This window comes from Trachurus japonicus, chromosome 11 (genome assembly GCF_045865225.1).
Source record: "Trachurus japonicus isolate A0001 chromosome 11, Traja_1.0".
NCBI lineage: Eukaryota > Metazoa > Chordata > Actinopteri > Carangiformes > Carangidae > Trachurus > Trachurus japonicus.
The window spans coordinates 16,735,959-16,763,056 of NC_140917.1; the positions used below are offsets into that span (position 1 = coordinate 16,735,959).

General features: G+C 42.4%; 2 protein-coding genes across 12 annotated transcripts in view; both read left to right on the forward strand.

Annotated features, from left to right (window-relative positions):
* The first annotated feature begins 5,639 nt into the window (after positions 1–5,639).
* eomesa (eomesodermin homolog a) lies at positions 5,640–9,840 on the forward strand. 2 transcript variants are annotated; one of them, XM_085791317.1, is made up of 7 exons: positions 5,640–6,534; positions 6,917–7,071; positions 7,706–7,827; positions 8,080–8,238; positions 8,453–8,514; positions 8,650–9,368; positions 9,496–9,840. In XM_085791317.1, the coding sequence occupies exons 1-7, from the start codon at positions 5,831–5,833 to the stop codon at positions 9,507–9,509; spliced, it is 1,935 nt and encodes a 644-aa protein (XP_085647443.1). In that variant the 5' UTR covers positions 5,640–5,830; the 3' UTR covers positions 9,510–9,840. The 2 variants fall into 2 exon arrangements, with proteins under 2 accessions (XP_085647443.1, XP_085647442.1); XM_085791316.1 differs by having other exon boundaries at positions 8,650–9,587.
* Positions 9,841–16,727: 6,887 nt separating this feature from the next.
* LOC146978557 (sodium bicarbonate cotransporter 3-like) overlaps positions 16,728–27,098 on the forward strand; it is a 40,109-nt gene continuing 29,738 nt past the window's right edge. For 7 of the 10 annotated variants that reach the window (XM_085791307.1, XM_085791305.1, XM_085791311.1 and 4 more), the window contains exon 1: positions 16,728–16,952. In XM_085791307.1, coding sequence (XP_085647433.1) covers positions 16,911–16,952 — 42 coding nt within the window. In that variant the 5' untranslated portion in view covers positions 16,728–16,910. Of the gene's footprint in view, positions 16,953–22,448; positions 22,609–27,098 lie in introns of those variants that run through there. The other 3 variants (XM_085791306.1, XM_085791313.1, XM_085791310.1) reach the window with 1 other exon arrangement.

Sequence of the window (27,098 nt, forward strand, 5' to 3'; positions counted from 1 at the left end):
TCATGTCTACATAACCTCCTTCCCGCTAGCATATGCCTGTGTTTGGTAGACAGTAAGTCAGTTAGGGCTTTCCTCTGTGTCGCTGTAGAAGCTTTCATACCAGGAGAGAGAAGTGTTAAAACTCTTCTCACTTCTGACTCACTGATTTAACCACATTGAGGCAGGAGCAGCAGCAGAATACTCCTGTGGTGTAAATCTGTTTGAGTTCCCTGTCCAAAAAAAAAAAAAGGCAAGTGGAGAAAAAAAATAAAGGGTCCTTCTGAAATGCAGTTTCTGAGTCAGGGTTAGCAATGTGATAAAAGCCCAGCTTGTTTGGCAGTAATAGTGCTATGGGAAAGGACAGAGAACCAGGGGTGAGCTGGGTCGAGCTGCTGTGTCTTGGTGGCCGTGGCTGGTTGGTTGACGAGCTCAAGCGTGGGACCACCCCCCCACCCCTTCCCTCCCCTCTCCCCTCTCCCCTCCTCCCTCTCCCCTCTCCCCTCTCTCCCTCCCCACCCCAGCTCACCCCAACTCTGCTCGGCCAAGAGTATGCCTGTTAGAGAAGGCGTGTTATCTTGGAGGCTTGATGCCGAGTCGATACAACTCTGCCACCCTCCCTTACACCTCACGTTCTAGGGAACACATATATCCAGTCTACGCTGTCAAACTTTTAGCACCTGCTATTTTCCTTTGGTCCCTAATGTCAATTCCTCTGGTGTTTCTGGAGGATGGGCTGGGAGAAGTGGGTCAACAAAGGTTGATGCTAAAATGGGGATGAGGGTGAGACTCGGGCCACCGGACTACTCTCATCCACACTTGGCGTCGTCGGCTTCATGTTCTGCTCATGACGACACACTGAGTGAAAGTAAAAGGTTGGATGTGTCAAAATCAGTTCAGTGATCTGTTTACCCAATTCAATAAAAAAAAACTGTAGTTAACTCCCTACTGGAGACACTTACTTAAGCATTTCTTTTCTTTTTTTACAATCCAAATGTGACAGATTTCACAGTAATTATGTGCATTTAATCTGTGTCCTTTAACATCTAGAAAACATAACCTCTTGGCTGTTCTCTGTGATCATTCCTTTATTTGTGAAAGAGGATTAAAAAAAAAATCAGATAAGAAGCACCTGAAACTCGCCCTGCTTCCTTACTGTGTACCTGCCGCTTTTCCCACAGGCCCTGGGTGACACTTCTGTAATGCAGTAATCCAAAAATCATGTTATCATGCATTGGGGAATCAAATACAGTGAGTGCAGCTTCAATCCTATTTCCCTGAATGCAGCCAGTACACCTTATTTTTCTACGAATTGTCTTAACACAGTGGATTATCATTGTCCCCTGAAAACCTGTGCATCACCAAAGTATTGGTCTCAAATATCCCCAGATACATTTCCTCAATAATCCACCGGTTCCTCCACAGGCTGGACAGGAGAAAAAAAAAGAAGAAGAAAATCCAAATGCATGCATGCAACAACATGCTGACATTGAGACTTATCTGTTGATATGACGCAAAGTAGCATCTGATGGTTTTATGCAATCTGGCGTAATCTAATGTATTTTGAGGAATTCAAATGTGCTGCATATAGACAGAGAATTCCCGCGGGTCTCTCTCACTGACTGGCTGCAGATGGGAAAGATTCTCATTTCATGATAATTTGCTCTACTGGAATGACATGTGGAGCAACCTACATGACATAAAACATGAATACACTTTACATATTCTAATGTTCTTTGAGCAGGTAATAATAAAAAAAAGACAAAAATGTGAAACAAGATGTATTTTGTACAAATGCATCTTGTCCGATCCGGAGGGGAAAACCCTGTGTTGTTTAAATTACCAGGAAAGTGGAGGGGACAGGGAAATAAGGAAAAGAGAAAGTAATTGATGAAAGCAATATGTACTCAAATGGAAATTCATGAAAGCTGTCACCTTCGTATCTTTGAAGACAGCAGCATGTCTGTAACATAAGCTTTCCTTGTGTAAAGACCAGCGCTTTGATTAAATGTTAGCAATCCCCACACACTGGAAAATATACTGGGGGACATCTTTGATAAACTTGTGAAATAAATTCTTTCCAATAAAAATGTTCTTGAGGATGATGATTTGCGGAGGAGCGCAGCGCTGGCATGGTGCACATTGCACTCGGTTCTTTTCCCAGCAACCCTCCCTCCAGGGGTCTCGGTGGCGAGGATCTCTAATGAGACCTGCGTTATTAATCCTTGCAATGGGGTACATGAATTCACTCCGGAGCAAAGGTTTCAGCAGCCACCTTGGCCCATAAAACCTGGAATGTATTCCTTTCATGTGCTGTGTTGATGATCTACTCTGACAACAATATGGTAAGACTTCCCTTCCCCCTGTCGCGCGGGCCCTGGCCCGGGGCCAAAGAGGGTCATCTCAGACACACTTGGACTTTTATAGGTGGTCAAGAAACATGCTGACAGGTCACAAGTGGGAGCTCCTTTATGAATCAGACCTGAACATCCACCTCATTTGGAATTAGTTTGTTTATAGGTGGCCTGTAAATCATGTTTATTTTGTTTTCTAGCTTTAAAATGTCAACTGAGTCTTGGGGTCGTTTAGGAAAACCAACATTCTTCAGACCACGGCCATTAAAACAATCACATTAAGCTTGTTTTACAGGGTTTTTTTGTTTTTTTTTTGCAATCGTCTGTGAAACAAAGCTGTAAAGTACAGGAGCAGCTGTGAAATAATCCATATAGAGGAAATTTCACATATCTTGAAAACATATTGTTAAGAATTACAGTGGTTGTGTCCATGCAAGGTGGCATGAAAGCCAGATTTTTCTTCATAACAATATGTGTCCCTTAACATCATCACTCAGCTGCTGATCATGCATCGGGCCATTATATAAGAAAAGCCATATGCTAGCATCATGCTAATGAGGCGCTGACAGCTCAGGTGTGACATGCTTGACTTTTCCTCTAATACAAATGCAGTTTCCTTTGAACTATATATAGATTCACCCTCTAAGCACAGAGTGACAGGCTGTAGCAACAGTGAGTCAAGATAGCAGCACCTCTGCTGTGTTTTTTGTGTGTGTGTGTGACTGAGAGCAGGCGAGAGAGAGAGAGAGGACATGAAAGTATATTGTGTTCAGTTCGAGATCAATGTCACAGACCTCTGATGATTCTCATAGTTCGCCTTTTCTCTGCTTGTGAATTTAGACTTTTGCGGCCGACCGTGTGCCTTTGGGATTCACAGAAAAATAGGTATTCACAATAAAAATGAGCTAACATGGAATTAATGGCTCAGAGTAACCCTATTTCACAAAACCCCCAAGAGGTTTCCCTGAGGACTCCTGCATTAGTTGCAGGGAGCAGAAAAAAAGGGAAGGTGATTGGTGAAAATCAGGATTTGGTTATGCTGCAGATGAGTGAGATTCTCTGTTGAGAGACAGGTCAAAGTAAATAATGGAGCCCATTTTAAATCAAATGGAAGAAGAAAAAAAAGAAGAAGCTTGATATCAGTCATATGCTCTGTGCAATAATCTGGGAAGGGTCTGGGTCTTGATTGACAGGCTGTGTGCTGCATGCATGTAGCTCTGGTCCCCTGATGGCCCAATTTCCAGCTTCACTGTCCCATTTATGACACGAGCCAATCTGCCTCCAGCCGAGACTCTCCCTCAGCTTTTCACAGATTTGTATCCCCATTTTCCCCAAATTCATCTCACCCCCCTCACTCCCCCTCCAGCTCACTTCAAGACTCACACATGCACAAAACTGCCCACACACAGGCACACACACAAGCACACACACACACAGGCAGATGCAAACACAGACACAAGCTGAGCTCACTCCAGTTGAAGATGATGTAAAGTGAGATACAAGTAGAAAAAGTGAGAGCTGACGGGCCGCGTGCAGCTCTGTTACACTGTGAAGTTACTTTCATGGGGGAGGAGGCGAGTCAGTTCTCCTGGTCGGTCGCTAGAGAGCGCTGTCCGCGTGTCACCGCTGACATCCCTCCATCATGAAGACGAGATACAGAATCAACCACTTCTGATGTGCGACATGTTTCTTTGAGTAGTTCTGCTTTCAGAGCTTTTCGATCTCTCTCTCTCTCTCTCTCTCTCCCTCTCTCTCTTGTGTGTGTGTGTGTGTGAGAGAGAGAGACAATCCAAAATAATTTACATTGTAGCCTTTTCTTTTATATTCTTTTTACTTTTACAAGAATAAATTCTGTCTCTTATTATGTGTGATTATTTTTCCTTCTCCAGGTCTATTTATTTTCATCACTGTGCCTCCGCGTGCATGCAAGGCTCCTGCTGTACAGTGCATCCTGTCTCTCCGATGGGCACCCCCCACCACCACCACCACCACCAATTAATCACGGCAGCTCACTCCTGTTAAAACCCCTCCTCACTTAGAAAGTAAAACACAATACATTTTTTCACGCCTGAATTCAGAAACCTCACCGTGTGTAGCCCAACAACATGAAACTACTTTCAAATATTCACACCCTCTATTCAATGTAAACGGTTTGATATTTTTTTCTTATATAGATAAATTAAATCAGACAATTCTAATTTGTCCTATATTTTCTGTTATTCAACAAGCTTCGTGTAATCTATGACAGGTCCATGAATTAAAAAAAACAATCTACATTCATTTAAAATATGTAAAGAAAAAGATAAACACAGAAAAAGCAGAGATTCAAGCAGAGCACTGTATTAATTTGCATTATATTAAATATTTGTATTTTTCATTTTCTGTGGATGAATAAAACCCTGCTGACAAAATAATGCATTTTTCACGCAGCCTGTGAAAAAGGAAGGAAAAGCTTGTTTCTTATTTGAAAGAAAATACTTTCCTTTCAAACGACTTTTTTTTTTTCTTAATTCGAGACGAAACAAAATAATAATTTAAAAAAGAGAGGAAAAACATTTTTTTTATCTGTATTATTTTTAAGTCATATACACCTTTTCAGTCAGTTCTGACAGTGGGTGATTTTATTGGAGCCAGGACTGAGAACCTGGAAGTGGAAGAGGCGGCGGAGTCCAATTATAGGAAATAAGGTGCACATGTGATTTTTTTTTTTCTTCTAACGTGTTGTTGGAGTGTTTGCAGGGAGGGGAAAGGTCTCGCTGTTTGCTGTTAATCGAGGGTAAATCCTCTGGGGTGAGTGAGTGAAAGTCATCTGACAATCTGAACGTGTATTTATTTTGCTGCTGTGACTTGAAGCCGAAGCTGAAAGTTTAGAAGTGTCTGTCCGCGCGCGATGAGGGGTGGGTTTCATTCAGACTTTTCGCCATCTCGTTTTTAGTTTTTTTGTTTAGTTTTTTTTTTTTTTTTCAGGTAAAAATGTGAAAAAAATCTTGCTCATCTTCTGTTTTACATAAAGTCGATCAGAATCCGAGGATAATTTGCACTTTTAGTTTATTGCAACTCGGGCGGGAATGTTGGATTCAGTCCACGTGGAGAGATGTCTGGGCCTGAAATATGACAATAAAAACAAAAAACCTAAGTTTCTCTTGGTGTTATTTGTACCAGACACTTTGTAATTGAATTAAAGCAGAGGCTGCAGGGCTGCTGCCCCTGCATGCTCCTCCACAAAGCTCCTCCCCTCTCGCTGACAATCACTTGGGTGTGTGGAGAAGTACATCTTATAAGAGCCGCTCAACATCCCAAGTCCAGCCCATAGTCTGATCTGAAAATCCTCAAGTGAGGAGAAGGTTTCACCTCCTTCCATCATCATCATCATCACCATCATCCGTCAGGGAGGGAGACAGAAGCAACCAGGGCACCGGTGGCTGTGTCGCCTCCTCGGCCGAGATTTCACTCTCTGGACTCTAGAAAACTCTCCTTATTTATTGCAAGATCTGCTAACAATGCAGCTAGAGAACATCCTTCCCAGCGCTAGCATCAATTTACCCAAAACCTTTTACAACCTTTCCTCGTCGGACAGTGCCAACAACAGCCCGAGGCCGTCGTCGCAGCTTGAATATCAAGAAGTCGACCGGACGGAATCAGAGTCTAGCAGCGCTCCTAAGAAATATCTGAGCGGGGTGGGGAACGGGATGCTGAGTGAGGGGGACACTTTCACTAAGACCGGGCCCGATGGGAGGAAAGGCTCCCCGGTGCTCGGCGAGGACGAGCTGACGAGCGCTCGGCGGTACAACATAGACGAACTTGGCTCTGACAGATACTTCATCTCGTCGTCCCAGGCGAGTACCGACATGGCAAGCCCCTGTTCCCTCTTCCCCTATGCAGGACAGACCGGCTCCGTGTACACGGGCTCCAGCAGCTCCCGGTACCCGGCGTCGCTTCATTACGGATCCGTCCTGCCGCCAACGGGCTTCTCCTCCTCGTCCGTGTGCACCGGCCGGAGTCAGTTTAGCAGCGGAGGGTACCAGTTCAGCCAGGGTCCCGGCTGTTTGTACCCCTCCTATCCGGGGTCGGGGACGGGGATCGGCTCCATGTCTCTGCCGGGCTCCGCCGCCGGAGCCAGGGCGCAGGTGTATCTGTGCAACCGGCCTCTGTGGCTCAAGTTCCACCGGCACCAGACCGAGATGATCATCACCAAACAGGGCAGGTAAGGAGATGCCTCATTAATAATTACGAACAAGCATTTCACAGATTAACGAAATAGTTTTTATATAAAATGTTTGTCCTTTTACTTTTATATTTCACCATAGGGCCAAAAACAAATTCACCACCTTTTACGCACGAGCAAAATTACGCACACGATTCTTTTAAGCGTTTTGATCTTTTTAAATTAATATTTCGTTTCTTGAAAATTGTAAAAACACACTCACACAATACGTTATCTTATAATTGCGTTGATATAATAAAAAATAGACTATTTCACTTTGCAAAATGCAACACATGAACACATCGCCCATGCCAACGTTCTGTCAGTGTTTCTCGTGCTTTCTGAACACAGCTGTTAATTAGTCTTGTTTGCCTTTTTCCAGACGGATGTTCCCATTCCTCAGTTTCAACATCACTGGACTCAACCTCACGGCCCATTACAATGTCTTTGTAGAAGTTGTTTTGGCTGACCCGAATCACTGGCGCTTTCAGGGTGGAAAGTGGGTCACTTGTGGGAAAGCAGACAATAATATGCAAGGTGAGTTTAACACCCACGTATTTAACTTGTATTTAACTCTGTAATTTTGCTCTTTTTTTTCATAAGATCGTAATTAATTATAGCTTGTTCTTTTTTTTTCTTTTTTTGGGGGGAGAAATATTGCACCACATTTCTCTTTTGTCAAATTTTGATTGAATGTTTTAAAGACAAAAATGTAGGTTTTTGGTGCATTTAAAACAAAACAAAACAAAAACCCATTTCTGATTATTAACATGCCCTTTAAATCACCAGCACTCTAATTCCTGTATTACATTAATTTATATATTTGAATAGGATGCAATGAAAAATTGTGAATTCTTCATTTAGAAATTTAGTAAAATTTAAGAGTTTTCTATTGAGCAATTTAAGTTTGGGATTCTAATATGTTAAATTGGGAGAAAAGCATAATCTCTTACACAACAGAAATTTAAGGGAATATATTTTATTGTATTTTGATGTACTTCACAACATTTTCAACCGCAAGCTGTTTGACTTTATAATAATGTGACCAGGGGAATGAGTAGTTTGGGGGGGGGGTGGGGGGTGAGAATGCAGGATATAATTTTTATGTGCTGTATGTAAAGATGCAGGATTTCTCTTTGTCATTTAACTGAATACATTATTTCAATTTTAGGTAACAAGATGTATGTTCATCCTGAATCCCCAAACACTGGTGCTCACTGGATGAGGCAAGAAATCTCTTTTGGCAAGTTGAAGCTGACCAACAATAAAGGAGCCAACAACAACAACACACAGGTTAGATGGCCTACTGGTTTCTGACATTGATCTCTCATATGCACAAATTCAATACGATGTGTTTTCAATATTCATTGTGTTTTATAAAATAATAATAATTATTATGTTAATCTTTTGAATTACAAACTATTCAGAATGATTGCAATCTTTAATATTTATACATTTTCAATTATTTTGATGGAATTGAGAATGTGATGCTTCAGTTTCTGAAACGCACGGCGCTGATGTTCTGTCACACGTTTCCCCTTGCAGATGATAGTCTTGCAGTCGCTTCATAAATACCAGCCGCGGCTGCACATTGTGGAGGTGACAGAAGACGGAGTGGAGGACATGAGCAACGAGGCCAGAACTCAAACCTTCACCTTCCCAGAGAACCAGTTTATAGCCGTCACCGCTTACCAGAACACAGATGTAAGATTTAGATTTTTTGTTTTGTTTTGTATTGTTTTGATTAAAAAAATAAAATAAAATAGGAATCAGAACAATATCTTGAATATCTGCTCTTAAGCAGTGGTACATTTACTTGCTGTAAGATATATATATATATATATATATATATATATATAGTATATTATATGTAATGATGCAAGCAGGATTATAATGTCTCTGTGTGTTTGTTTTTCAGATCACGCAGCTAAAGATTGATCACAACCCATTTGCAAAAGGCTTCCGGGACAACTATGACTCGTATGTATCTTACACTTTGAGCTGTGTGGTTGATGTGTTTGTTTTTTACTGTGGTACATAATTCGGTGCATATCTTAGACACTGAACTTTCGTAGGCATCTAATTTTTTTTCATGTGCATTCTTCTGATCAACAGGATGTACACGGCCCCCGAGAGTGACAGGCTGACCCCATCCCCGACAGATTCCCCTCGCTCCACCCAGATTGTGCCCGGGGCCCGCTACGCCATGCAGCCCTTCTTTCAGGACCAGTTTGTCAACAACCTGCCTCAGAACCGCTTCTACACGGGGGAACGGGCCGTCCCCCAGACCAACAGCCTTCTCTCCCCGCAGAGTGAGGACGCCAGCGCCGCCGCCTCTGCCCAGCGCTGGTTTGTGCCCCCAGTTCAGCAGCCGGGCTCCAACAAGCTGGACCTGTCGTATGACAATGACTATTCCACCAGCAGCCTGCTGTCCTATGGCATCAAGCCCCTGTCCCTGCAGACATCCCACGCCCTCAGTTACTACCCAGACTCGGCCTTCGCCTCAATGGCAGCCGGCTGGGGGACCCGAAGCACTTACCAGCGCAAGATGACCACGGGCCTGCCATGGTCCCCTCGCCCGAGCCCCCCGGCCTTCCCAGAGGATCAGCTGGGGGCCACTAAAGACAAGCTGCCTGAGGAGAGCGCGCCGACAGCCTCAACCTGGATCGAGACGTCCCACTCACTGAAATCGGTGGACTCTACTGATTCTGGTGTGTACTCCATGATCTGCAAGAGGCGCAGGATGTCTCCTGGGGGCTCGAGCACAGAGAACTCCCCAACAATCAAGTGTGAGGACTTGACTACGGAGGAGTACAACAAGGACAACCCAAAAGGCATGGGTTATTATGCATTCTACACAAGCCCCTAAGACTGTATTTATTGAAACTATATATAATTCTTTTGTTTATTACTGAGTGCTCTCCATTCCTTGTTAATGTCTTTTTTCTCTTTTCTCTAAAGGTGCCAAAGCTTAGTGTTCCCCCAAGCAAGCTGCACAAGGTTATTTTCCCAGGCCAGCCCCTCTCACATACCTGAGCAGAAACATGCATAGTGATTGTTGTTTTTTGAAAAAAAAGCATGTCCCTTTTTTCTTGATTTTATTTTTACAATTTATCACATTTTTTTTTCGCCACAAATGTGATGATGATTTTATTTTCCTGTTTTCTTTTCTTCCTGCGTATTTAAGTCATTTTTCGTTGTACAGTATTCGTGCACTTTAGAATGTGATGTATCTTGTACAAATTGTCTTCATGGAGGTGTTATTAAATGGATAATAAAACAGCTTTTCATAAAGCATTGTCCAAATGTCTTTCTCTGTATGTTTTCTTTATATTATTGAGACAGAAAGGTGGCAGTTCCTGGCCTTTTGAAAATATCTTAAATCAAAAAATGTATGGTTGGAGCAGGAACTGAGAAATGACATTTAAGTCACAATGAAATCTAAATAAATACTGTTCAAGTCTTTTTAAGCGGTGGATGTGTGTTTAAATTAGGCAACTTGTAAACCCCATTTTTTTATGCCTCGTTGTGGAGGCCATGAATTTGGGCCTCTAAAATAGAGGCCCCCAAGTGGTTGCTTTCAATAAGCTGGCATTGCAACAAGTAGTGTAACATCTACCCTGCATGATCTGTATAATACAATGCTTTCAAATTTGGTGGCTTTCACGTTCTCTTCCTTCTCCAATATCATTTACTTAGTTTGACAAATTGGTATTATTAATCAATATTTCTCAAAGCAACATAAGCAACTGCAAGTTAGGACTTCACATTCAAAACGGGACAAGCTTTGGCTGCATTAAATCTACCACCCATTCCCAGTGATAAAGTTTAGTGTCATTTTTAAAGTACAAGATGGTATGACTAGGGCCCCAGCTGGCACACAGAGTGAAAGCTGATCTCTGTTTTAAAGCCATTTTGTTAGATTCATGTTTACTTGATCCCTGTAACAACACCCGTTGTGTTTATGCTCTGAAAGAGCTGAGCAATCAGTTTCAAGGTACAAATACGTGTTACAAGGTAACAGCAAAGCTCACAATTCAAGCAAGTGAAGTGCGATTTAAATATGAGATTTACATGTCTTACATGACATGACTCACAACATAGACCCAATTAGGTGACAAGAACACAAAAGCACATAGTCCTACTATTCCGTCTGTTGTTGCCATGGTGTTTTCACACATTTTATAATTTACCTAAGTAATGCAACTGAATTCGAGGCTTGTGTCCTTAGGAAATTTGAAAACAGGCTAAATGTAAAATGGTCCATCAGCCATCCAACTAAGGGCAATGTACAGCTCAACACCTCTATTTATACAGTAGATTTATGGCCTCTCCAAAAGTGGTTTAGAGAAGATAAAATCCACAAAAAGAGAAGTCATAATATTCACACAGAGACTGCTTGGCTCATGTTCTCAGCACCTGTTTCTCCACAGTGAAAATACTTCAAATCCTCCCCCATAAGCGCCCCAATTTGAATTGATTTACATACTCAAATTCTAATTAATTCTCTTGTCAGACTCCTTGACAAAGTGAGGAGTCTGACTAACTCCAATTAACACCTCCTAACAAGGTAGAGTGCTTGATTGCCCTGGCCTCTCAGGAAAGCTGTAAGAAAAAGGCTCTTCGGGGGGTTTGAGTCTGGAGAATAAAAATGTTTGCACTTGTGCGTGTCAGCAAATTGTATTTCAGAGCATCTGATGATGTTTTTATTCTCTTTTTCATGTTGTCTTGACCTCTGCACGTCAGTAGTTAAGAGGTGGAGTGTGAACTGTCGAGATTCTGCCCAGACAACCACAGACAGCTACACGTGCATCAGAGTAGAGGGTCACAGAGATGTGGCGGTAATTGATACACTGACAATTAGAGAGAAAATGGATAATGAGTTTAAAGGCTCATAACATAGTCGAAATAGCAGTTGCTTCAACCTTTGCATTTATCTCCTGTCAGAACCAATATTGTATTGAGTCTTCACCTGTCAACGAAATTTGGTGATTTCTTTTGAAAACGCCATCATTTTGCAGTGCAAATTGTGCAATGGTTAAACGTGTTTCACATCCTCCGTGAGTAATTCTGCAGTTTAACTTCCAAGACTGCTGTTTAAATGCCATGTAAAAGGCATCTTGGCAAAGAAATATCGGCCATCCTCCAACTAGAATCACTGTAACAAAACCATCTCTCTTGCATTTTAATCTACAAATATCATCATCTATTTCCACTCGGTGAACACACTCTGATCATTTATTTGATGGATATTCCAAGACGTTAACAGAAGATTCGTGGGCAACTCCAGAAATCCAGCAACAAGTCGATAGATTGTGTCTTTCTCAACCATTCATGCAAGAAGTACAGTAATCAATAGACACCTCTACAGCATGCTTCCACAAGTTCAGACCATGTTGATTTAAAAGAGATATGCGCACTGGGATAAGACCTGAAGAACTGCGCTGTGCTCCACTGCTGCTGTTAACATTGTTAGCTACAATCCTTTTGCTGTAGTGTTTTGTTGTGGTGTCTGCTATAAAAGGCCTAGGAGGACCGACCAGTGGTTTGTGCAGTTCATGCTGTATTAGTAAAACTTTACTGCTCTCTTTCTCCTTCTTGTTCCATGTGTGTGTATGAACAGTTTGCGTGTCTGTGCCCTTCCCTCAGGCCATCTGATGGTGACCATGTTGAGAGCTCATGTAAGAAAGGCCAAGGAGGCTACGGAGACATTGTACCCAAGGAGGGCTGACATCTAAACACAGATGAAGGCCTGAGGCTGTTTCCTCACCTTCAGTCACACACTATTACTGCTCTCACTGACTAAATGCAGCCACGGGCAGACGTGTGTCTGGGTCAAGATTTTTTAGACATCCCTTAACCTATAGACAAGGCAAGACTGAGACACTGGTGATTATGTTTTCCTTTTCACACTACATTTCCCCTTTTTGATGTGTTGATAAATGTCACCTCTGTTAAATGATTATCAAGCCAGTTAGAGTTACTGTTAAACTGCACAAGTCTCATATGGCCACTCTGTGGTATTGTGGGGCCATGAATCATGATCTTGTTCATCTCTGTTACTTTACAAAGGATTTATCTTTAGTCAGATCCAGATCTTTACAATCTCACCAGAAGAGAAGCAGTTTTCTTCCTGATGACTGCAATAATGGCCACGTCCATTGCACCATTTTATATTTGTACCACCTTTGCAAGTGATAGTCTGTCCTATGTAGCTATCGTGAGCATGTGTTGCTTGTCCTATTAAGTGAAAGTCATGGGCATTGACAGTCCTAATGATGCTGACAAAGGCCCTGCTTTTCCCTCGCCCCAGGTGTTAATGTACACAACACAATGTTTTATTTTCTCACCAGCTCCTTTTGGAACTGGTTCGTCAGCAGTGAATCGGAGGGGTGGGGGGGGGGCAGAGGGGGAGCGACTACAGTATGGGTGTAATGCTCGCAGGTCTGTTGGAGTAAGACCCTGGTGTGAGATGAGTCTCAAGTTAGCAGGGCCACAACTGTTTGGAGAGGGGCGGCGAGTGTTGGCAGAGAGCACGGAGGTGAGAGGAACCGGAGGCGCGGAAGGAAGGAAGGAAGGAAGGAAGGAAGGGCCTCGTGTTGGTGCCTTCAGACGTTGTGTGTAACGCGCAGGCAAGGACCCTGACTCACTGGTGCATGGATAACGTTGGAGAGAGTATCCCGCGGCTAAGCTGCACTTAACAGCACATTGATTTCAAACCCCCATGTTCCCTCTGGAGGGCAGTGGGATGTACCTCAACAGGCCGGACCCCCCTGCCCCCCCTCTCCCTTCCCACTTACCCCCTCTGACCACCGCCACCATTTACCATCTCCACAATCGTTCCCCTCCCACTCTCTACCCATCCCTGTGTCGATTTTGGTACACCATGCTGGTCACTGGCCTCTACCCTGCCCCTCCTCGGAGTGTCCCAGAGGAGTCCAACAGGATTCGGGGGCACTAAGGCTCCCGGAGGACCTTGGTCTTGAGAGCGATGTTTGGGGTAGGGCATGGAGAGGCAGCCGGGTGGAAAAGGTCTGTGGTCAAAATCAATGCATTGGCACTTTGATGGAGCGCTCCAACAGATTTGGGAATTTCACATTCTCTTCCTTCTCTCCCGGCACCCGCTTGAAGGCCTCACCACTGGAGTAAAAACAACATCCACCAAATCTTCTGGGGAAAAGGAACTCTTAACTTCTACAGCTTCTGGGGACAAAACATGACACAGTCAATATTCATTTGGTGGCTTGCACCTTACATGTTAAACTCTCCAATCTGTCACCCCTTGGTGCTCCTGGTTAAATTACAACTATCTGCTTCACATAACCTGATTCTTTAATGAAAATTGCACTTGTAATTCTTCCACCACAGTAAATTCAGTATAATTGTATTCTTCCACTTCTTCCTTTCTTCTTTTGAAGCTTTGACAGAGAAAACTTTTTTCTCAACATCCCCACACCTTGCAGTCTGCATCTCTTTACGTTAGTCCCAGCACAGGTGGATGCCAGTGTGGTGCTTCTTCCACTTGTCTAACTTCTGACTCATCTCCCAGCTGCATTATGCAGATGCATGTTTTAGGGAGCGATACACAGCACACTTCTTTGTGCGCTAATGGGCTCTCAGCATCTTTAAGACTGAGGGTACAATTAAGAGGTGATAGTTTGATCTCCCACCTCGCAGCTCTATTTCTGAGCTGCCGCGTGATTATGCCGGAGGTTGCTGAGCGGGTGAGGAATGGGCTCTATTTAAAGGAAGACACCCATGAACTCTTCTGAGAAAGAACAGACTGTTTTGGTGTTTGCACCTGTCTGATTTCTATTCCAACTGTATTATATCCTACTGCATTAAATTGATGACATGATCACAATGTGATTTTTCAATCATTCACATGACTGGGGGGTGTCCTCTGTGATCATGGCAGGATTGAGCCTTCTTCTTTTCATAGTCTGCATTGAACTACATATTTATGGAGGAGGGTTTATCAATGGATTCTTGGGCTGGATCATTAAATGTAATTTATTGCAAAGGCCAATATTACTCCATCCTGGGCCAAAAAAACTAACTATATATAACGCCAAAGCATGAAACATTCCTCCATCCGAAGCTCTGACTGTGATCTATCTGTCAAGTGTTATTTTTTTTAATGGTGGGGTTAGCCCTCTGATAACTCTGATAATTAAGTAAATATAATTAACTAAATGATCAAAGATAAAAAAGACTGAAATCTAAATGATCAAAGGAGCTGAAACTATTGCCTCTGAGTGAGTTATACAGTACATTCATTACTCAGAGCCAAATGCTGACTTCCATGAGCTGGGAGAATTAGTTGATACAACATTGCCATCTGCTGGTGAAAATTAATCATTACACAATAGTTGTTGTATTAATTATAATACATGATGAGCGATGATAGTTTATGGACGCTGGATGATGAGCCTGTGCAAAGACATTGTAAGAATGTGTGCAAATATTGTGTATTATTTGACCTGAATCTGGTTTCTAAAGCAACCGGATATCACTGATGAAATGGCATATTGTATTGTTATATTGTTGAGTTTTCTGTGTCTTTTCAGATAAAAAAAGCAGGTCTAGGTGCTAAAAATGTTCAATCAGTGGAGAAATGCCCACAGCCTGTATTCAGTATTCTGTCATCTGTTCTTTCAAATGAACCGCCAGGACATTTGTAATTTTGTCATGTCCCTACTAGGTGTGCAATAATTCAAGCTAGAAGTCTATCTCCATTCCAGACCCTATGTTCTTGCAAACCACCAGACTGCACATCAACAGACAGGCAAAATCACACTATTCAAAAATGTGGCCACTGTTCATCTGGGAGAAAAGTTATCCTAATTACAAAATACAAAGACTTGGGACAGACCAACAAATATATAAAAATGGCCAAATATAAATGTTATCGTTGATCTATTTTAATAATTGTATGTTATTAAAATTCAGCAAAGTCGCCTTCAAGCACAGTAGAGGTAAGTGGTGTGGCCTGGTGTGAGTTGCCCCAGTTAACTCATTCCTAACTTCTATTACTGCTGAACAAGTTGCAGGCATGGCGGGCTGAAACCAGAGGTTACTGGGGAATGTCCTACTCTCCTGGTTGCTCACAACTTTAAGGTCATTGTTCACATCCATGGCCCCTGCATGGCCCACACGGACACACCATGTAACATTTTTTGTTCTACCAAGAGGTTTGTATTTGGGAGCTAACAAGCTCCAAGATATAAAAAGGAAATACTGTAGAATCGTTGGATGTCTAATTGCACAGCCCTCCCAAGGATAATATGAGAGACCTGTGGCTAAAATGTTTGTTTTTTTAGGCTACTTCAACATTTGCATCCAAATCAGACTGCTTGTTTGACTTCTTTCAGCACTGAGTGAGAAGCCTACCTGTCCGAAGAAAGACTGGCACAAAATGCCTTGTCTTGCTCTGATTGCACTGCAGGAGGAAGCTGTAAAGTGAAGAAACGTTCAACCTGAGATGATATGTGGTAGTTATGGCCAAAACTATATTATTTTTTGGATATCGGGGCTGAAATACAGGACAAGTGTAAATTATAGGGTTAGGGTTCAAATTGATAACATCCAAGTAGGAATCCTTAGTGAGTAAAGGCATAGCCTCGACTGATCCCTGTGATTTCATGATAGGCTATTTATAAGTGAATAACAGTAGAGTCAGTTTATTTTCCATTTGCAGGAGGGAACCCACATTGGAAAAGGATTTTGCATTAGGTCATAACTTAGCATCTTCCTAAAATATGCTGTTGCTTTGATGTTTCTCTAGTTTTCTTTACTTCATCTCAAAGACCCAAACAGTTAGGCCTATATTTGACAATATAAAACTCTCAACCGCTCTAAATATGAGTTTACTGCTTTATTGCCTTTTTTGGTAAACATATCGCTTTATTATTTATATCTCACCATTATAATTTGACAAATGACGTTGAGCTCTAGACTTAAATTAAATAAAGCTCTCGTCTGTCCAACTTACTTTAGAAATTTTGGCAGCACAAGCCGTCACAGCGGGGTTAAAGTAACAAATCTTAACACAAAAAGCCCGCTTAGGACTTTGAGGCGACAATGGCACATGCGCCGCCCCCATTGTTACGTAATTAGATTTGATTGGTTAAGAACGCCGGGTATTGAAAGCCCATTGGCCATCAATCACTGCCAATCATTCTTTTTTTAGAGGCGTGTCCTCGCCGCGTCGTTAGGGGAAGCACAGAGCCGCAGCCAGTTCACACAGTCCTGACAAGTGTCACCGGGACCGGTCTCTCTCACACACATAGCCTACATACACATCCACGGGCAAAAAACCAAACAAACAAAACAAAGCTAACGGTAGACAAACAAAAAGCCCGGCGGCAGGTGAAATGGACGAACCCTCGGAACAAATGAGACCCCTCCTGAGAACAGTAAGTCCCCGCCCCGCACAGTTTAACCGCTAGCCTACTACCATTATATTTGTGCGGCTCTTTGTCCGTGTTTGCCCCCTTGTTTGCCAAGCAGCCGCAGCAGCAGCAGCAGGAGCAGCAGGAGGAGGAGGAGGACTAGGGGATGATGCTTGGGAGTCGGACTCAGTGAGGCACCAACCGACCGGCGGCTGCTATTGTTAGCCCCGGCTTTCTTACCCCCCTGACACGTGGCAGGGGTACAAGTTGTGTTTGTTAGGTCTGTGTTTTTAAAAGTCGAAGGCGAAACACGTTCATTCAAAGATACACTTTGTAGGAAATAGTCTCTCAGTTTGTTAGTTGGTTCGTAAACTCGCCCTTTAGTTGTTGTTTTGTTTTTCCCCGACAGCTCTTATTAATACCGAGTTAGCCTGCTGCCACGCACAGAGTCAAGCCCTTTACAGTTTAGGTTAAACCCCGTTGTTAACTACGGTGAGATTAAAAGATGTGCAGTTAGCTAGCTTAACAGGTCACTGTGTTGTGTCCCCAAGCACTTAAATAGACTAAAACGTACACATAAGTGGATATAGAAGTCTTTGTGTTGTTGTCGTCTGAGTGAGTAGGTTTGGCAATTGTTTCTAATGCCTTTAACTGATTAATAGTAACGTCACATGGACTCGAGGCAGTTTTATCCCCAAGTTCAACAGGTTCAGACCGCCGTGTGTTCAAATAAAAAGTCGCTGGTACATTTACTGAAATAAAAAAAATAAAAAAACTCATTTGCATATCAAATGTTCCCAAAATAGACCCGGCTTTCATGTAGCTATGACATTTCCAAGTGAGGAAATGCTGCTAATTTTACTGTGAAAGCTTGTATGGCTGGTAGATGATTCACATGGAACTGAGAAAGAATATATTTTTGCAGGAGGTTCACAGACAGCAAGCTGCCGCACAGAAGAACAGTAGCAGAAGTTAGGTCAATGTGATGTGTTGACTGAGTTGTGGCTGAAAGCAGAGGCCCACATCCTGTCTGCTGGGTGTAACGTCATGGTCACAGAAATGATGAAGAGCATCACAAACGCACCAGTGTTAGTGAGCCCATAAAATAAACTGGTAGCAGAGCTAAGTTTAAAATTCACCCTGACTCAATGCTGATTGCTGATAAAAGGTTGTCTACTTTTTTGCATGTTTGTGTGTCTATGGGTGTGCTTGTACGAACATGTGCATGCATCTGGTGGGAAACTTGACCCCCTGCTGTTAAGTGAGAAGGAGTAGCTGGATAGCTGCCTACACTATCCCCAGGCATGAAAGTCAGTGTGTGTGTGCTGTGACACAGAAGCCTCCAGGCAGTAATTCAACTGCTTGATGCCTAAGTAAGTCTCATATTTTAATAAAGGCCTATTATACGTTTACTCATCAAAATGCACATTCCAAAAAATGTGTCATTGTTAAGCTTTGAGTCAGACATCTAGCTAATTTGTGCATGTTTAAAAAAACAAAACATGGATCTGGTTTCAACAAGGAGCTCTTGTTGTCTTCAGGTTTGCTAGTTGACCAGTGCTGTTATTTGGAAAGTGAAACATTGCTGTCCATTTAAAGGATGGGTGTTTTAAATTCATACCAAGAGTTGACTCATTTCATGTAATGCAATTGTTTTCCATTTGTTCTGATGCCTTGAGGCTGTGAGTGATCATCTCGGGCTGTGTTTGTTGTATTTATAGGGCTACTCGGCTTGGACTTAATGTTTAAGAGAACTGTGTCAATCTCATTGGTCGAGAAAAGGTTACTACAGTTTTTATAATAAAATTAGCAGGTCCTTTTCTGGCTGCGTTTTGCATAGTTAGCCTGTACGGTGAGTGCTTTGCAGCCAGAGATTACTGATACAGTGAACTAATGTGTCTGGTTTCTAACTTACTGGAATGAATTATAGGTTTGCTGTTGAAAGGGTGGGGATCTTCAGAAACACATAATGCATTTAGCTTAAATGGATTGTTTTCTAGTAGATATAAGTTCAGGGAATTTGTCAAGACTTCCCCTCAAATACAACCAAATACGAGGGGTTTAAGTATCTTGAGGTTTATGTATTTCATCCAAAATCCCCAAAAATCAACTAAAGGCTGTCAAGTAATAATCACATTCAAAACTCTCACAGTCCATGTTTCATTGTGATGCATTTTGAAGGATTACCTGTCTTTTGAATTTGGTCCATGAGTCAGTTTGCCTAACTTTTTGCCATTAACACTCCCTGGCTCTACAGTATGCATTTTTCATTGAATTTTCTGTCAGCTGGCTTGCCAGGAAGAAAGGCGCTCATGCATCCTGCTGTCCTGCTATAGAAAGAGTATTTAATCCACCCAGTGTGCTCTCTGACCAGGACTATTATTGCCTCAGCAGTGTCAGCACTTACCACCAGGGTTAGTGAGTGTTTTATAAAGGTAGCTCACCATATGGCATTGCTCTGAATGGCTAATTACACAGAACAGACCCTTTGTGCAGGTTTGATGGTGCCCATCTATTCACCAATGCTGTAATGAAAATATGATTTAAAAATAAAGAAATAAAAAAGGTTTATTCAGTACCCAGCACTAGGCTAATTGAGCAAACGCAACAGCAAGCCTGTTTGTTAATATTGTACCCAGTCTGCTTTCTGTAGAAGTGTAATATACTTTCAGAAAGTTGTGTGATTGTACCATTGCCCTGTGGTTAGTTTCTGATCCAAAGGAAAAGTTGTACTGTATCTTTGAGATATTTTTGCCGATCCACAGGAAGGCAGAATAGTTGGCAATCTTTTCTAACTTCCGGGCCTCACATTCACCCATTTCAATACATTTATAATTGGGAGCTGCCCTGTAGAGCTACAGATTTCCACTGGAGGTCACAGACTCTGCTTTACTGTGTTACCCATCAACAGTTGCTGTGGAGGTACTGTAGGGCACAGCGTTCATTTCCTTTGGCCACCCAGTTTTTCTGCAGCTTGTCACAAGATTCAAAGCAGCGGCATTTGATCACAAGCCTACCACCAAATAATTGCTTGGAGGGCTTTGATTTGAGCTGCACTGACTGTGACTAAACCACTGGTATTTTGAAGCCTGTGTATGTACCGAGCACTGTGATTGGAGCTAATCGTTTGAAAATAAAAGACAGTTCAAAGGATCTACTGTAGGGTTGTACTTTTCTAACTAAGTACTCTGTGTTTGTGTTCTGTTTCCACCGAGAGGATCTGAAAGCTAATTCAATTACAGGAGAACTTAAGGAAAAAACTCCATTACACTGCTAAGTGTTGTCTTGATGGTTACATAAAATGGGAGCTAGGTTTTGCGGTGGGTGGTGATATAAACTGGGATGGATAATGGATCTGAGACATGTAGAAAGAAGAAGTTCCCCAAGGCTCAGTCTGAGAAACACAGTCAACACTGGTGCAAATGCAACCCTTTCTTTCTGCCTCACCTCATGAGGAAAAGGATAGGATGGCTATACTGTATATATGTATGGATGGATATGTTCAGAGCTGAGGCAGACAGTGGATGATCCAATCAGATGACTGACAAAAAAATATTCTCTGACATATTTGACATTACAAGTTTGAGTTAATTATTCCTCGCCCGAGTTTTCATCACAAAGGAATGACTTTCAAGGGAGGCTGTCTGAAAATTGTACTCATGTCTTCATATTTGAGAAATGTAACATTCATCATGTCTTTTTTTAGTGTGGCAATTCAGAGATGCTGTGAGCACTTTGATCTCTAGTGTGTTTTAATGACACATTATGCAGACCAGATGTTGTAGCGTAACCTGGAACAGAAGTAATAGACTTCTGTGCTCAGACCGCAGGAAGGAAGTAGATCGCCATGTGGAACAGTCATAGGCCTAAGGTGAGGAAAACACGTATCTGAAGCCAAGACACTGGCAGTGGTGATGACGTATAAAGGCCAAGGATGGGAACATCCTTTTTATAAGTAGGGAATTTCTAATTTGATGGTTTGAGTGGAGATAATTGTGCATCGGGTGGGTTGCATATTCTCTGTGTTGCTGCCTGGAATGACTGCTGAATGACAGACTTTTTTTTTTTTTAATACCGCAAATAGGGCTATGCTATTCAAATTTGATCTTGTTTTATGATTTGGGGATTTTTCTTTTTCCTCTCTTGTTGTTCCATCCACTGAAGTAGCTGCTGGCACAGCCACAGCGTACCAGGCCTTTGACCTAAGGAACAGCTTGGAGATACGGATTTTAGGCTGCTCTAGCTGTAATCCAATTATATAATTACACCACTGAACACTACTGTAGAAAAGTTGTATAAAGAAGACATGAAACAATTATTGGATTGTGATTTTCTGTCAACATGTCAGCTGACAGAAAATTAGATTATTTTGCTGATTATTCATTTAAGTCATTAAAAAGAATGAAGAAGGTCTCTAAGGTGTAAGCTTTTTTTTCTTGCCTTACATAGGGTTAAGGTTAATATTTTTGCGATGCACTGCAGATGCTGTACATTATATCAGTTTTGCTGCCCCAGTATAAAGTTAAAGCAGTAGATTGTTGTGCAAATTCTTCCTTGCTGAAAGCGTAGTTTTGCTGAATGATAGAGAAACATATGGTCTTGCTTTTAGCTCAAGTTGCACAAGATCTAGGATCAAAAGGTCTCAGATCTCACAAAATTGCCCAATGTCTAAGCCAAGTGTGCTGCAGGTTCTGCCTTGGATGTCTCTTTTTCTATCTAAATCAATTCACGTTTCATGTTCCTCATTACATCGTTCACCTTATTTTAGGTTTGGTTTGACCTTTTGCTTTTATATTTTGTGGTTGGTCTATTTGGAGCTGACTGGTGCTGTTTTGATGTAGCCTATACAACACAGAGTATCTTTGGACAGAGCCGGGGTCCACAGTGTCCCTTTGAATTACAAAATAGACTCTTTTATTTGCTGCTTAGGTTTCAGTAATATGTTCTGCTCGCTGCACTTGTGGAGACAGTTGCTGTTGTGTAAAAGGAGACAGATGAGCTATAGTTCTTTGAAAATATTACGAGGTGTTGAAAGACATGTCCAACCTTGAGGCCATGATAAGAAATGTCAATGTCAGAGGCCCACAGGAAATTGGAATCTTAATAAATACACGGCTATCTGTCCTTTTTTTCAATTCATCGCACCCTCTGAGGAATGCCGAGCCCACACACGTGTGCTTGTTTCTATTTATCTGTGTTGGGGGGTGGCTCTTCATTTGTGACCTGAATACCTCGGCGGGTGAGCACTTCTATGCCCTCCAAATGTGTGTGTGTGTGTGTCTGTGTGTGGATGTCCTCTGTGTGGTGTTTGTGTCTATGTGTGTGTGTGTGTGTGTTTTAAGCTCTTGGCTGGGCAAATAAAATATTCATGGTGGCATGGTGGGATTGGCTGCTGAGCAAAGAGCGGGCTGACAGGGTAGAGCAGAGCACTGTGCATTCTGAAGCAGCTCGCTCCCCACTCTCTCTCTCCCTCTCTCCTTGCTCTCTCTGTATAAAGAGATGAGCGGAGGAAGAGGTAATAGAGGAGTGCGACAGCGTTTGTGTTAGCGGTTAGCTCATTCACACACACACACATTGTACAACAGAAAACCATTGGAAAGAAGAAGATCCCTGCTACCTTTGCTTTGCGGATGTTTTAGTCTAAATGGATGAACAGAGCGAAGGGGAGCATGTGCTTACGGTACGTCTGGTCCTATATGTGTGTGTGTTCTAACTGTCATGGTGTGCACTTGAAGGGGGGGATCCTGTGGCTCAGTGTGTGTGTGTGTGTGTGTTTATATTGGTTTGTCCTCTTTGTTTTCATTTACAATAGAGTGGAGTAGTGGTCTGTGCTAACGAATGAATGGGGCAGGTGGTGAATACCGTACATCTGACCAAAAGGAGAAGGGGGGAAAATAAGGCAGAGGTTCAGGGATGAGGGGGGGGATACGGTGAAAGAAGGAGTGACAAGCTGTTGCCTGATTGGACATGCCTCTTAAAATGGAAACATTTCCTCTCTACTCTTGAATCGCCCTCAAGGAGCAGGAATGAGAGGAAACCGACTGAGACAGTTATGGCTGCTTGAAGGAGCGGGACAAGGAGAACTGGAAGGAAGAGAGGAGAGAGAGACGAGGGGTGTTAGTTAGGGAGAGGAGGTTGGGAAAAATGGGTCCGCTAAGGTAGCTGCTGAATCCAAAACAAGGTGCATGCTGTCAATAAAGACGGTGCTTATTGACTTAAGTGAAATCATATTAAATGCTTCTTTCCATTCAGTCTAGCCAAAAACACATTGCTCAAAAATTACTCTTCCCATAGTGAGAGCAATGAGGAAGCATGTACTATTCAAATCAGATGCGTGTGTGTCTGTGTGTGTATATATAGAGACAAAAATATTGGTGAGGCAGAGAAGGGGGCATGGTTTCCATCTTCGTGTTACTGTTTATGAGTGTATGTCTGCAAAGTCTGTACGTGTTTGGGAGTGTTGATTACGTTCAGTGGAGACTATGATTGGTATCCTTTTTTCTTTTTTAATGTTGTTGGACTAGAACATCCAGCTATTCAGTCGAGACATTAGATACACGACACAGGCGTCTGACTGCCTTCTTAGTGCCTTGTTCAAATATGGTGAGGCTCCAGGGAAGTAAATAATTGAATGGTTAGCAAAGTCAGCATAATATAAGTAGCTGATCACATTATATAATGATAAACACTGTGTTTACACCAGTTACCTGGCCCACTTATTATCATTACAGTACTATACATATATGCAGTGTAATGTACATCACTTGGCAGTCAGTTACCAATAATCTCTCAGTAGTCTGTTTCTTATATCTGTCTGTTTTCAGACATAATTTAATTGGTTACATAATTTAACATTAATTGGCAGTAAATATATGTCAATATTCTCATCTGTAGTGTGTTTGTAATTGTGCATTTGGCAGTGGGAGACAGTGAGATCTGGTATTCTCAAGGGACAGGTCTCTCACTATGTAACACCTCTCTTACGTCAGTCTCTATCGATTGGACCTAGTCCAAGCAAAGCCAGGCTGGCAAGGAACTAAGATTAGAGAGAGCCGGGCCTGTTGCCTGGCTGGGCGGCTGGTTGTTTCATTCACTGTCTGGTTGGCTGAAGATGTGTTTGGCTGCTGTGTGGCTAAATCACACCCACACAAACATACTTCCAGAAGTGATGGTAACCCATATCTTGTCATTGAATATTAAAATGAGTGGAATGTGTCAAAATGTTATTTGTATGGCTTTTAAATCCAAGTACAGTCACAAGTGTGTGAAAATTATTTTTGAAATGAGCAAAAAGAAAAAGTTAGTGTTTTGAAGTGGTGGAAAGGCAAAAGCTTGGCACCATAGCCACCATTTATTGTAGGAATAACATCAGATCCATGACCACAATCACGTGCGTTAAGAAATGCCACAGCAGCTGGATGTTGTGTTGATGTAATGTCCCCTACTGAGGACATTTAGCGGTGTCTGTAGCTGAGGCAGAATTCCTGCTTTAGTAGGTGTCACATCCCGTGTGTAATGTGTCCCATCATGTGGCAGCTTTTGTTTCAGAGGAGGACACCAACTGGCCCAGCCATCCAGAGATCTGGACACAGTTCAGTAGTTAGCTGCATTTTGAACCATCACTTTAAAATGTAATCTTCACATCTTGATGACTAACAGCTCAGGATACATAGACAAACCGAATTTACAGACAAGACTGTATAACTTGCCCCATCACAATCTTTATGTTATACTTGGGAAGAATATCCCTGATTATGTAGAGCTCAGTGGTTAGTTCCCACAGTGATTTTACATGGTAAGCCTTGTGTTTACTCTTACTTAAAGTTCATGTGAACTGTAAATCCCCACCCCTACATAAAACCCCACACTATTGTGATTTTTCCACCTAAGCTGCTGTAAAAAGGCAGAGAAAACCCTCATTTGTTGTTACACTTACAGGAATGATTGTACTTGCCTCTTATCCCTCTAAATACAACATCATGTAAACGTGTTTTTAATTGTTATAACTTATAAAAATCAGTTTGTCTTTTTTATTATTAGTAGCATTATTGATTATTGAGAGAGGCTCTTATTTCGACGAGTGCTCATAGGGATGCATCTTCACCAGTATTAGCCAGCTGCATGAAATGTTAAACTAAGATTGCTGATGCTGTCAAAACTGCAGCTTATCAACCTGATGTTGTTTTGGCTTTTTATAGGCGGTTTGCACTTCCACCCAAAAATACTCTTTGTGTTTCAAAACACAGCACCCAACAAATGAATTTTACCACCTAGTCTCACAGTTCATTTTGGCAATTTGTCAGCATTAGTTTTGGTGTTGAAGCCCCAGTGAGTCAGACATTGGTCCTGTATGCAGTCGATGCTGTGCAGGAGCGGTTTTTGTAATTTATACGGATGTCTCTGCTGTGTTAAACCGGTCCATTGGGATTGCCGTAAATCCAAGCTGACGACTGCTTCTGCTCACTGTGGAAAATAGTAACTGCAACTAACTATAAATGTTTATAGCAGTCTGTCATGGTGAGTGTTTCAAAAGATAGATGGTTGTAGCAGTATAGCTGTGGGGAGAGATGCAGTATAACCAAGAGAAACAGGGTTTAATTTTGGCCCATGATCAGTGATCAGAATTCCTCGCTGTGCTAGACATCTGTTTTGTCAGTGGTTGGGAGAGCAGATTGCGGCACGTCCGATGAGTAATGTGTCTGTTCTTTGGCACCACACGTCTCAATGGACACTGGATGCAAATGTAAGCGCAGTGTAGTTCACTTCCTGGCCTGTCTGAGTTGTCTCTACATGAATGATGCCATGGTTCTGTTTGAATTAACAAATCTATTTCCATCGTTATTAGTATTTTAATCATTGTGTTTGCTTTGAGTGTAAATTCCCCTTGGATAATTTGATTGAGTGTCAGACTGGCTTTATTACACATTGAAAACGAGCATTATAGAATCATAACGATCACCACTTGAGACACACAATTTCCCTGGATGCAAAATGGGACGAACACAGGGCGCTAGGCACATACAGTCTGTGTAGAAAATGCAGCCAGAGACACATCTGCCTTCTGTCAACAGCCCTCTATTGATGTCACTATATGGCAGCTCTTCCTACTCAGCTGGCAATTCTTCTTACCGCCATATCCCTCCCTATTGGCACTACTCCTGTGGCCCAACCACAGCTGTGCTTTGGTGGGCATAGTGGCCCGATCGCCTCTGTGGCCTGGGGACTCGGGGAGAGGGGGGGGTGACAGAGTGGGCTGACAGACTGTGGGTTTATTTTGGACAAAGCTATGTGACAGGTTGCATCATGCGTTCTTAAAATGTACCAAGCGACATGGGATCAAGAGCACAACTGACTTAAACACGTGCATATGCTTCCCTGAACGTCATGAGCATGACGACAACAACAGGCACGGACTACATGATAGTGGATGTTTGCACGTAAACAGGTGTTTGTAGAGTAAAATTAACAGATTTGTAGTAGCGGTATTTTAAGGAGCTTAAGAATAACACGATCCTCAAACCAAGCTTTGTGTGCCCTGCTCGTAAACATTGGTTCATGTGATTTCTTGTAGACCGGGAAATTCGCCAGCTTCACCGATTGGACCAAAATGTCATTTTTCAGGCCTGACGTGATTGGAGCCGATCAGAGCTGAAACTCTAGAAAATTCCCAGCACTCCTTATCCACAAATGACCACTAGGAACCAGTCCAGTTTCGGTCAGCGCTGGTCAGTCAGGGTTACTTGCCCTATGGTCTGCTGTTTAGGGGGAAGAACTCCAGTTACCGGAGAGATGAATGTCTGGCTGCTCTTCTCCCCTCTCTGCAGCAGAATTATTACTGCTCCTCATCAAGGCACTGTCAGAGAACAACACGGCTCATTATCATGCAAATCCACGAGCAACTGTGGATCGCACACACACCGACTAACTAACACACAAATGCAACCACAGATGGCATCTTTCATTGTACGAGGGGTTCTAACAGGAGAATGATTATGGTAATATATGTGTGGAAATCTGAATGTCATTGAAGACATATTCAAAGCATTAAGTCAGTAATGAAATTAGGAGGAGGGGAGGGGTAGAAAGACATGTACGTGCTTTCCATCAGAATGAAACTTCAGTGTGGTCATTGGAGGTGACGTGCGTGTTGGGGCCAAGACACTAGAGGCC